This window comes from Monodon monoceros, unplaced genomic scaffold (assembly GCF_005190385.1).
Source record: "Monodon monoceros isolate NGI ecotype Baffin Bay Population unplaced genomic scaffold, NGI_Narwhal_1 Super_Scaffold_2, whole genome shotgun sequence".
Taxonomy (NCBI): Eukaryota; Metazoa; Chordata; class Mammalia; order Artiodactyla; family Monodontidae; genus Monodon; species Monodon monoceros.
The window spans coordinates 64,854,760-64,868,042 of NW_021703776.1; the positions used below are offsets into that span (position 1 = coordinate 64,854,760).

Consider the following 13,283-nt stretch of genomic DNA (forward strand, 5'->3'; position numbering starts at 1 on the left):
ATATATAGTAGTGTGTATCTGTTAATTCCATACTCCTAATTTATCCCTCTCCCCTTTACCCTTTGGTAACCATAAGTTTGTTTTCCATGTCTGTTAGTCTGTTTTGTAAATAAGTTCATTTGCACTATTTTTTAGATCCCACATATAAGTGATATCATATAATATTTGTCTTTGTCTGATTTACTTCACTTAGTATGATAATCTCTAGGTCCATCCATGTTGCTACAAATGGCAATATTTCATTCTTTTTACGGCTGAATAATATTCCATTTCTCTAGAACTTTTATCTTGGAAAGAAAAAATACAGCAATTTTTTCTCTGCATTCATAATCTAATGCTTGCATTTCCTGTCACCACCAAAGGAAAGTACTTCCTAACACATCAGGATTTCCTTGGCTTTCTCTTCTACAGTCATTTCTCCTTTTTTGAGCAATTCATACCACTGACAAATATAGGCAAAAAGAGGCTTCATCCTTCTTTGTATGTTTTCTAGGTGGTTCCCATTACTTGTTTCCCTCGTAGGAAAACGGGATTCAGAGGTGCGTCAAGAAGGCCCTGGGTTCCCAATCGGCCCTCCTCTGGAAAAAATAGGCATCATGAAGGCGTTCAATCTGTGGGGCTTCTGCTCCCAACACCCTCAATGAACAGACTAGGAGCTCTTCTATGCTCTTCAATTCAAGGCAGTATCTCCCTCCAGGTACTGACTAACTTCAAAAAGAAAAGAGATAACTTCACAGTGGGGAGACCCACAAGATACCACCTTATCCACATAATCAAGGTCAACATCACCATTAATAAGCATATTAACATCTCATACCCCAGTGTGATGCTCTGAAAAGGGCACAACATTACTTCTCTAATATTCTTGCCGAAAATGCATAACCTTAATTTAACCATGAGGGAAATATCAAAAAACCCAGACTGAGGGACATTCTACAAAATAACTGACCAGTATTCTTCAAAATTGTCAAAGTCATGAAAGACAGGGAAAAATTGAGGAAATGTCACATTGGGAGACACACCAACTAAATGCAGTCTTGGATCCTGGATCTGGTCCTTAACCAGAGAAAGGAAATTGGTAGAAAAACTGCTGAAATCAAATAATGGTAACAGTATTACACCACTGTTAATTTCCTAGTTTTGATAATGATACTATTATTATGCAAAATGTTTAGGGAAACTGGTTGAAGCTTATATGGAACATTCTGTACTATTTTTTTGCAAATTTTCTATAACTCTACCATGATTTCAAAATAAAAGTCTTTAAAAACTCAAGTGACTCATACTGGATTTTGCTTTGATTTTCCAGCTTTTGCACAGACTCTCTGAAATTCTTTATTTTAGACAACCCTTCCCAGGAATCTAGATAAGATAAATGTATGAATTCCAAACAACTCTTCATTTCCAAAAACAGCAGGAAGAAAGATGCCAATACATTTATTAGCCATTTCACAAATACAAAGAGAGGAAAAATAAGTTAAAAAATTAATAAATAATGATTCTTGATTTAATACTACATTTAATAGTTATAAAGTCAGGGCTATTCACTTTTTGTTAGAACACTGGAAAGAGAATTGTAAATTTGCAGACACGTCTTTATTACTATTCAACTGCTGGGAATGGTAGGGGCCTCTTCTGCCCTCTCTCCCCAAACCAGGTCCACCTTTGCCTGTACCTTCGTTAGTTCCCTCCTAAGGAAAGTAGGAACCAAGCGAATTAGTTGATCTCAGAGACATTTATTGCACCAAGATTACCAGTAAGCAGGCTTACTCGGCCTAAGAGGCATGGATCCAAGCACACCTTCTTCTCTTACATTCCTACTTCAGACCCAGTCATATAATAATCAGTATATTTTGCCTCTTTCCCTTTTCCTGAACACCTGGTTAAGGGGAGAAGGATTGGGAAGGACAGCAGGAACTCTACTTAGATCTTGAGAACAGCAGAGTCCAGAAGAGCGGCTCAGCAGACGCTTCTCTGATTTTAACATGTCACCTTGATTTTCCTGACTATGGGTTCTCATGTATTATACAATCCCTTATGATCCCAGTGGGGAGAAAACATCATTTTTCATACAGAATAGGTGCCCTGACCCCCACATACATAATACTATCAAAAACCACACTCACACTTTAACACAAAGAACTAAAACAAACCATTCTAAAATATGCTCAAATCAGAGAAAAATATCTGTAAAAGAAGGAAGTGATTTGACCTTGGGAAGCACAATCTGAATTACCTTCTTAATGAATGCCACCGAAAACGTATCCCAGGACACTATTCCGTGGTCCATCAGCTCCACAAAGGCCGTCAGAGTGAAGGACAGCATGTCTCCAAAGCTGGAAAACACAAGATCGTATAAGGGTGATGGGCCCAAGAGCTAAATACAAGGGAAGACAGAAGTGAGAAAGCTTTAGAAAGCTGAATACAAGCAGAACTGTAAGAGATCGCTGGGATAAGCAGCTGGGCCACAGGCAATGTCCTTGCAAACATGAGTCAATAGGTAGGAGGCAGGTGGCTTCACAGAGGGGAGCCAGGGCCTCCGTGGGACACACCTGGGCTCACACTCTCATTCAGGTGAGCTGTGTTTTACTGGGCAGGTCCCTAATCTCCCTGAGCCTCTGTCTTCTCTGCTGAAAAACTGGATAGTGAAATCTATTTCATCACAGGGCTGCTTGTAGAGCACTTAATAAAGTGTGTAACATACAAGAATTCAGTAAATGATAGCTTAAAAAAGCTTCCCAGCAAACAAAAATTAGGAAGAGGGCAATATGCTTCTTTATTATCTCTGGGTATCCAACAGGGAAGATTATAAATAATTCTATTAACAGTATTAGCATTTTGCAAAGGATTCTTGTGGTCTATATTTGTGTGTGTATTTGGGTGAGTGCATTTACACACACACACATAGATACAAATATATATGTAAGTAAACATATTCATTTCTATATTATACTGGCCAGCATTTTATCTTTAGTTAATAGGCTTTATATAATACCTTTCTGGAATATTATAGATAATGACTGTTTGCTGACCATAGACTTGCTGTGATTCAAAAGGCTGTAGGAAGGGTCTCATGAGTGGGTTAGAAGTCTAAGCAGAGATCAGGCAAGCTCAAGTAAAAGAACGGCCTTCTAAACAAGCTCCACCCGTGACCCTTATCAGACAATACCCTGATTTCTAGGGCTTTCAAACCAACACTGAGAATCTTTTACAGAAACTCACCTCTACTGTAAATTATCACCATAATAAATAGTAACTCAAAACTCTCAAGAGAAGTACTTTCTCTTCAAGTACATTGAATTACGCCCATCAGGATGTCCACACTATATACAACCACACTGATTCATATGCTTGATTTTTTAAAAATAAAATTAGTTGTTCAGATTTTTAATCTGTAGACTCTTATATATCACAATTGCTACACTACAAAGTCTCATAAAGTGTCTACATTGAATCTTCCCATCCATTTTCAATTAATAGAATAGGAAACAAGCTCATATTTCTTTTAAAACAGCTTCACAATTTCCCTTCTTCCTAGTGTTCTCAGCCCAGCCTCAATAACACACCTGGAAAATTCTGCATCATCTCCGAAGCTGTGATGCTGAAAAGAGACCTACCAAAGAGGAAGTGGCTCTCAGGAAAGGACCGTGATCCCAAGCTGCCGGAGATCAAAGGGGATGAGGTGCGCCTGATAGAAATGGCTAAGTGGTTGGTTTCTGGAGTCAGACAGCAGAGGCTACCCTCCAGCTCTCAGTGGACAAGGACACATTGTATGCCTCGGTTTCCTCATTTTATAAAAATGAGGACGACAGTGATGCTGGTGGTGGTGGTGATACCTAACTCAGAGGATTGCTGGGGAAATGAAAGGAGCTACCATACTTAGAGCCCTCTAAGCATTGTATAGCACATGGAAGGCAGTATGCGAATGTTAGTTATTATCATTATGCAAAGTGGTATTTTAAAAAGGTACATAAAGCTCATGATTTTCAAATGTCTGTCTTCATTGTGTCAAGAATTCTCTGTCCTTGGAGAGAGAAAAAAAAAAAACTTGCAAGAAAAGCCAAACGTTTCAAGCCAGAGAGAAAAGCAGCAAATATTTTTTTAAGGCTTTTCTGAGTCACAGGCGGGCAATCCCAATCATACAGGGTGGCATCAGAGAATCATGCCCCAAAAAGGAAATTCCAAACCAGAAAACTCAAGCTTATTTTAAGAAAACAAAAAAAAGTAGAAAGATAGGCGGAAAATGGATTAAAAATACTAGCAAGAGAGGTTATATAAAAATTCCAGAATGGCTCTTTCTACAGACAATGAGTCCTAAGAAAATCCAAACATTAACTTGCAAAAAAAAAAAAAAAAAAAAGCAGGAAATTGCCTCAGGAAAATAAGAGAGCCAGGAAATAAAAGCAATTAGTAAGATTTATTAACAGATTATGTAGGCATTAGAATTACTGTGAAAATATTATTACATAATAATGTATAGAATTATTAGTAAACAATATTAGCTAATTTATTATTTTATTATATTATTAGTGATAAACCATATTAGCAATTTTTTTATTTATAAAAAGGAAAAAACAACCACCAAGTGATAACGAATGGCTGACATCTGTTTACACCTGGCACGCTAAAAGACCTCAACTGCTATAAGATGCCAATCTATAAGACATTGGAGGATGGCATTTGTGACCTCCACACAGTGCAAAAATACTGCCTCAGTATTGTCACTAAAAGAACAAGCAATGGAACGGGCAGTGAAAAAGGAGTAACATGCTGCTGAAATCAAACTCTTCTTTATATTCGCTGTAGCTGGGACTAGAGATGATATTAGTCTTCATTAACTGCTTTAAAAGCAAAAGATAAACTGTATTTATGCTGTCTAATTATCTGAAGGCAAAATGACTCCGCTCCTTGCTCAATGGACTCATAATCCAAATGGCCTTAGTAACATCTGGGGATGGTCCCTCAAGTGTTCCAGAGCTCTGCCTACAGGCTCCTCAGACAGGCTGCAAGGACCTGGGAAAAAGATGGAGAAAAAGGGAAAGAGTATTGTTTGGTTTCCAAACCTCCAAGCTGCTTTGGGGACCAGGATTTAACTCCCCAAGGTTGTTAAGGAGTTGGAGCATCATTTCTGAGAGTGCAGCTAGGCTTTCTGTGCTTTGTGATAACCCATTAATGTGAACGACTGACAAATGAGAGAAGCTTCTTCACATCACACCAAGGTGCCCAGGAGAAGGAGAGCCCCCCCTGGTCCATCTAATGTTTTATATAAATGTTATATAATTTATATTTATATAAATATTATCTAATAACATTTAATATATTTAAATATATAACTATATGGATATAATGTTATTAGACATCTATCATATATAATCATATATATGTATCTTATAAATATATAGATATAAATGTTATTAGATATACTATGTTTATATGTTATATGTTATATGTTATAAAATATATAATATGCATATATACTATATTATACATATAGTATATATATGACATATATAATTCATTATGACTGGTTGCTGGATGGCATACTAGGTTTACATGGGGAGAATTTTTTCAAAATTCAACTTCAAATCCTTAGTTGCAAGAAAAGGAGAGCCATGCTAAAATTTTATTACCTTCCAAATCAACGGACTCAATCATCTCATTTCAAATGAGGCACCTATAAAAGCTCTTCTTGAACCCTGACACAGATGCTTATTTCACTGCTAGAGGAGTGACTCAGGCTCCAAGAGGGAAGGCAGGAGCCAGGGTCCTGTCTCTGAAATCAGTGCTGGGTGCAGAAGATCAAGGCTAAAAGGACTACAAATATAAAGCAACCACATGTCACATGCGGGGAGCATTTTTATTTGTTTGGTTTATTTTTTTTTTAGAAAGTACCAAGCTAAAGATTTTGCAGCACTGACTGACACAAATTAAGCCAACTGCAAACTTTACATGCTGGTTGAGAGCCATGTCACAGCCAACACACCATGTGTGCTGGAATGATTCAAATAAATATTTCTCATCAATTCAGTAGAGACCCTCTTCTTTCCAACAAAATTCAGCCAATCTCAAAGCATTTAAATTTTATGCTGCTAATTTTATAAAAGAGTAGTGCTTCCAAATGTCTCCACTGGGTGTCATGCCCAAAAGAGAAGCAGAGAAAAGATGAAAATAAAGACCAGTTTCAAAGATATTAATAAATCATACTGAATATATTCCTAATTGCCAGAATTAATGAATATAGTTCTACCCTGCCCTTTGAGTTTTCCCTAGTATTTTATTTTGTTTCTGGTAAAACTTATATACACTGAAATGTATGGATTTCTGTTGCCCTTCAGACATTCCCTTACCCTTTAGAATCATAGCATTACTTACGTCAGCATATATTCTCTTGGCTCCTTTGTTGAAAATTTAACTGTGGATCAATTTTGGACTCTATTTTATTCCATGGATCTGTCTATCCTCTTACACCAATATCATATTGTGTTAATAACTAACTTTACAGGAAGCCTTGAAGTCAGTTAATGAAATCTTCCAACTTTACTGATTTTTATGAGTTTTTCAAGACTGTTTTGGCTCTTCTAGGTCCAGTACATTTCCTTTAAGTTTTTAGGATTGGCTCGTAATTACTTTTTAAAAGATTGTATTTCACTGAACCTAATTTGGAGAGAATTGCTATCTTAGGTATATACTGTGTCTTCCAATCCATGAAATGGTATATTCTCCACTTATTTAGGTCTTCTTTAATTTCTTTCAGCAATATATTTTTTTTTCAGTGAACAGATACTGATGTCTCTTGTTAAATTTATTCCTAAGAATTTTATGATTTTTGACACTTTGTAAATGGAAATTATAAAATTTCATTTTCCAGTTGTTTGCTATTAAGGTATAAAAATATGTCCCTTTTATATACTCATGTTATATCCTGAAACTTTGCTAAATTCAGCTATGAGATCTAGCAGTTTCTTTATAGATTCCCTAGGATTTTCTACATAGTCAATCATGTCCTCTACGAATAGAGTTGGTTTTACTTCTTCCTCTCTGATCATTATGTCTTTTATCTCTCTCTTGACTTATTGCTATGGCTAAAAACTATAGTACAAGGTTGAACAGAAGTGCTACATATTTGCCTTACTCCCAGTCTTTATTGGGAGGGGTGGGGATTCAGTCTTCCAACATTAAGTGTAACGCTTTTTTTTTTTTTGCAGATAGTCTTTATCAGGTTGAGCAAGTTCCCTCTATTCCTCGATTACTGAGAATTTTTATGAATGACTGTTGGATGCTAAGAAATGCTTCTTCTGTATCTATTATCTACTTTCTGTATCTGTAAAGATGCTTTTTCTCTTTAAGTTTTCTCCTTTATTTTGCTAAATACTAAATCACAGTGACTGATTTTTCAGATGTTAAACTATTTTTGAGATAAATCTTTACATCTTTACAGGCCACAAATCCTTTTTTTTTTTTTTTTTTTTTGCAGTACGCGGGGCCTCTCACTGTTGTGGCCTCTCCCGTTGCGGAGCACAGGCTCCGGACGCGCAGGCTCAGCGGCCATGGCTCACGGGCCCAGCAGATCCGCAGCACGTGGGATCCTCCCGGACCGGGGCACAAACCCGTGTCCCCTGCATCGGCAGGCGGACTCTCAACCACTGCGCCACCAGGGAAGGCCCACAAATACTTTTTATACATTGCTTGATTGTATTTGTTCATATGTTTCTGGGGAGTGTTGCACCTCTGTTGATTAATTTTTATTTCCTGCATTGGCTTTGTCAGGTTTTGGTATCAGAGTGATACTGGCCTCATAGGCCTCATAAAATGACTGAGGACTTTTCCCCTCTACCTCTATTTTCTGAAACCATATGTGTAGATTTGGTATTTCTTCTGCATATGTATAATTAAATTCACCATTGTAACCTATTTTCATCGTGTAAAGGCTTTTGAAAATGAATTCAACTTCTTTAACAGATGTGGGTATTCAGATTTTCTATTTCCTCATAGGTCAGTTTTGTGTCAGTTTAGTCCTCAGTTAATGCTGAGATGGAGTAAGGAGAGCAAGAGGTTTATTGGAAGATAGGTGGTGCTTGTGAAAGATAAAGAGGCACAGAGCAAGACTGGGTAAGAATACCCTTCAGACCGTGAGGTAGATCTGATGCCTGTGAAAGGAAAGAGGAGCAGATGTAGATCCGACAGTCCCAGCCAACCCAAGAGGAAGCTCAGTATAAATACGGACTGTTAGAGGGGTCCCACAATGGGCAGAAATGGCGAGGCCCTGGTATGTGCACCATGCTCATCAGGCTCACTGACTAGGGGCTGCCTAGAAAGAGCGTGTATAGTTTGAAAGCTGTTATGGATCTTGAACGTGCTATAGCAGGAAGCTATCAGCTAACTGTACTCCTCCGGGTTGATTAGCAAATTCTTTCTTGAAGGAAGATTAGAAATTAAAAAAGAAATTAGAAAAGAGTGTTAAAATCTCCAACCATGATTACAGATTTGTCTATACTTCTCTTTAGTTGTCAGATTTTGCTTCATGTACTTTGAGGCCTTATATATTAGGTACAGACACATTTAACACTTTATGTCTTCCTAATGAGCCAACCATTTTTTATTGTGAATTATCTCTTTTAATATTTGATAATATGTTGCCTTGAAGTCTTATTGTGCCTGATATTAATAAAACAACTGTTTTATTATTATTTCCAGTTACATGGTATATGTTTTTCCACTTTCAAACTACATGTTCTTTTGTATTTATAGTATATCTCTTGTAAACAGCATATAGCTGGGTCCTGCTTTTTCAAATTTGATCTGACGCCTCTTAATTGAAGAACTTCCTTCAAATTTCCTGTAGTGTGTATCTGCTAACAATGAACCATCTTAGTTTTCCTTTATTTGAAAGTACTCTTATTTCACCTTCATTTCCAAGATAGTGTTATTAGAAAAGAATTCTGGGTTGACAAGTTTTCTTTTCTTTCTTTCAGCACTTTTAAGAAGTTGCCTTCTGGCCTCCATATTTCTAATGAGAAGTCAGCTCTCATTCTTATTTTTATTTTCTTAATGTAATAAGTTGTTTTTCTCTGGCTGCCTTCAAGGTATCCTTTTTATCCTTCAATTTCAGAAGTTTGACTATGATGTTTCTAGGCATAGTTTTCTATCTATCCCACTTGGGTTCAACAAGCTTCTTAGATCTAAAAATTTATGTTTTTCAACAAATTTCAGAAATTTTCTATCATTATTTCCTCAAACATTTTTCTGCCCCATTATCTGTTTCCTCTCTCTCTGGGACCCCAATTAAATGTATTTAAAATCAACTGCTACTATCTCACAGGTCAATTATTCACTATATCTAGTCTTAAGATTGGGTAACCTATACTGATATATCTTCAAGGTTACTGTCTCTTCTGCCATCTTCAACTCCTACAGTGAATTTTTCATTTTAAATATTATACTTTTCAGTTTCATAATTTCCAATTGGTTATTTCTTATTTCCATTTCTCTGCTGAGACTCCCCATCTGCGAATTTAATATGCTAATGCTTTTCTTTAGTCTTTTAATATATTTATAAACATTGCTTTAAAATTTTCATCTGCTATTTCCAACATCTGGGTCATCTCAAGGCAGGCTTCTACTACTTGCTTTATTTCTTTTCTTAAGTATAGGTCATCTTTTCCTATTCCTTATATACCTAGTAATTTTTTACTGTATTCTGAACATTGGGAATGAAACATTGCCAAGGCCATAGTTCAGCTTTGTTCTTCTGAAGAATTGGTTTTTGTTCTAGTAGGAAGTTAACTTGGCTAGAATCAGACTCCAAACTCCTCAGTGAGTGACAGTTTAAATCTCTTCCCAATTCTTTCCATTTCCAGTTGCTAATTTTACCAGGTCCCTTTGGGGTTCCCATACACACGTATATTCACACTTCAGTGATCAGTGATAGAGTTGGCAGAGTTTATATATAGATATGGGGTCGTCTCATACCCTCTGAGCCTCCTTCCTTTCATGGATTCCCCTTAATAATCTAGCTGCTCTGCCAGCCCCAAACTATATCCTCTTAGTAACTTACTAAGACTGAGGGTTCTTGTCACCCCATGCTACCTGGATAAGCAGGACTCCTCAGGCAAAAAGCTGCAAATACACAAATCTCATCTAGGGCTTATCTGTTCTCTCAAAGATTGACTTACTTCTTTCTGTCTGTTTTCAGTTGCTATACAGTTTCTTCAGACACTTGTTTTTAGATGTTTCTGTTTGCGATATTTTGTCTAGAGTTTATAATTATTATCTATGGTACTTAGTCTGATTAAGCTACTTTGCAATTACCAGGGCCCTGAGCATTGATTTTGTCTGCGATTGATAAATGGAAATCATGATTCACGCTTAGTCACACTTCCAACACCTCTATATACCAAAAGATTAAAACTACTGGCAGATAAATTTTAAGAAATTATTTTGGCTTCAGAGCCCAAAATTCTTCTGCATTAGCAAATTGTATGAGGTTGTTAGAGAAAAAATCAGTTCGAATCCCAACACCACCTCATTTTAACTTCTTCATAAAGGAAACAATTCTAATTTTACTCATCTTGTATGGTGGATAAAAGTGTGAATTAGAAATAACGAGTGTAAACATTGAGACAATGCCCAGGACAGAGTAAATTCCCATAAAAGATGGCTTCTACTGCTATTACCATTAAGTGCTTCTACTATATTAAAAATATATATCAAAGTTAGGTTTAAGAAGCTTTACCCTAAAAACTCAATATTTCTACTTTATTAGAATTTAATAACTGAAGAGTTCCTGCAATTAATACTTCTTCTAGTGGGAGGGGTAGGGGAAGATGAATGATTTGAGACCACTATCATACACTGATCAGAATTTTCTCTGAAGGCTTAAAAAATAAGGTGCACATTTTCAGATACTGTTCAGTCTTCCTTCTCAAACTGAAACTGTACACTTAACAACTTAGCAAAATGGGACTTTGTTCAACCTATTATACAGAGTTTGTTAGATCCTCTTTGGACTCACCTTGTTTAGTGGATAATAAAGGCACTGAGGAGGGAATACTCTAAGAAAGAAGTTTTGAGATTTCCAGACATAATTATCAGGCAATTCACAAATATATAGGTGGTTGAACACATTCTCACACTGAAAGTAAATAATTTTCATTCCATACTTCAGCCCTAAATATTTTTTTTAATGCGGATCTTTTTCTTGCCAAACCACTGAAGAAAATCAAAGACTTTTGACTTTGAACATCACATAGGCCAAAAAAAATGAAAGTTTTTTTTTAAGTAATACATAAAATTATGCCTAGCCTTGCTCCAGGAGAAGGGTAGCAATCCTGATGTGATCATTTTATGGTTACAAACATAAAATACTCTTTCTACCACAAAGTAAAGAGAAAAGGGAAATAAATTTTTAAAAAACCTGTTCATAAGAACATCAAAAAGGGGCTTCCCTGGTGGCGCAGTGGTTGAGAATCTGCCTGCCAATGCAGGGGACACAGGTTCGAGCACTGGTCTGGGAAGATCCCACATGCCGCGGAGCAACTAGGCCTGTGAGCCACAACTACTGAGCCTGCGCGTCTGGAGCCTGTGCTCCGCAACAAGAGAGGCTGCGATAGTGAGAGGTCTGCACACCGCGATGAAGAGTGGCCCCCGCTTGCCACAACTAGAGAAAGCCCTCGCACAGAAACGAAGACCCAACACAGCCAAAAAAAAAATCAATTAAAAAAAATTAATTAATTAATTTTAAAAAAAGAACATCAAAAAGCAAGCAAAAATAAATCACTTGCTCTAAACATCTAGACACATAGTTACACAATCAGTCAGAGGACAGGGTTTAATTATGCAGAGAAGAAGGAAGTGTTATATCATCTGAATCAACCCATCAGAAATTCTTACCAAGGCTTCATGATCTTCTGCAATTTCTGGTATCGTCTGCAAAATTCAAAAACAGTCACGTAAGGAGCATGTGTGAAAGCAATGAGTTTTACACAAATTACAGATCACGAAGAAAGCCCAGGATGAGATATAGGGCAGATTTAACAGTCATTAAGAGAACTTAATTCATTTCAAAACATTTCTCCAAGCAATAAATTGGTGTTTTTTTAATGATACAAAACAATCAAAAGATGGGGATTAAACCACTGTAACCAACCTATTGCATTTACTTATGAGTAAAGGCAACAAGAACACTCCATTTGGCTCAGAATGGGTATATATTCAACAGGGGGAAATCCCTAGAAATAAGAGGGGCATATTTTCAATGAAAAAGCAGAGCCAAAAAACACTAGTCCAGTTGTTCTTAAGTACATGCTCAACAAGGGAGAAATAGTTGATTATCTTTCTTTGGTAAAATGCCCACTAATTCTACTTTCTCTTTTCTTAAGAGAGAGAAAAAAAAAAAGTTTCTTCTGAAGGAAGACACTGTGAGACATTGCAATAATTCCAGGACCACAGATGGAACCCTGGGATAGTAGTCTGCAAAAAAAGTGCGCAATCAACAAAACATGTCTGTAAAAAAGGCCAATTATGCTTCTTTAAAAACTAAAGATTAGGTCAAAAAGATTAGGAAACAAGTGTTTCTAACCTTATCAAACCACTTCCCATTCCTCAAGTCTGCCACATTTCTCTGGCATTAAGTGTGTTCTTCCCTCTGCTGGGGGAATACCCTTCCCCTCCCTGTCGGACTAGCTAAGTCCTGCCCCAAATTCATCTGATTCAAGGCTCCTCTGTGCAGCCTCCCTGACTTCTGATTTCCCTTCCTTGACCAGACTGAGGGTGGCGCCCATGTCCACAGTGCTGAGAATACATCAGCTGCATGACTTAGGACATCTCACTGTCCTTCTAGCTACCTGAAGGCAAAGGCTCGCTCTGTAACTCAACTACTGTAATGGCAGGCACATGCAGAGTAGGTACTCAATTCGGAAGAAGTTTCACATTTTCGACCTCATAAAATGTAACCACTTCAGAAACCTAACTGACCACGAAAAGATCAGATCTAGTATTTGATAAAACTGGTGAGTTAGGGCTTCCCTTGGCGAGTTAGGGCTTCCCTGGTGGCGCAGTGGTTGAGAGTCCGCCTGCCGATGCAGCGGACGCCGGTTCGTGCCCCGGTCCGGGAAAATCCCACATGCCGCGGAACGGCTGGGCCCGTGAGCCATGGCCGCTGAGCCTGCGCGTCCGGAGCTTGTGCTCCACAATGGGGGAGGCCACGGCGGTGAGAGGCCCGCGTACCACAAAAAAAAAGAAAAAAAAAACAAAAACTGGGGAGTTAAAAATGTATATAAGGTGAT

General features: G+C 37.5%; 1 protein-coding gene across 3 annotated transcripts in view; it reads right to left on the reverse strand.

Annotated features, from left to right (window-relative positions):
* Positions 1-13,283, reverse strand: part of LOC114902000 (engulfment and cell motility protein 1) — a 313,303-nt gene that overhangs the window by 122,674 nt on the left and 177,346 nt on the right. For all 3 annotated transcript variants that reach the window (XM_029234323.1, XM_029234321.1, XM_029234322.1), the window contains exons 7-8: positions 11,890-11,925; positions 2,237-2,336 (exon numbers count right to left, since the gene is read on the reverse strand). In XM_029234323.1, the coding sequence (XP_029090156.1) occupies positions 2,237-2,336; positions 11,890-11,925 (136 nt within the window). The remainder of the gene's footprint in view (positions 1-2,236; positions 2,337-11,889; positions 11,926-13,283) is intronic.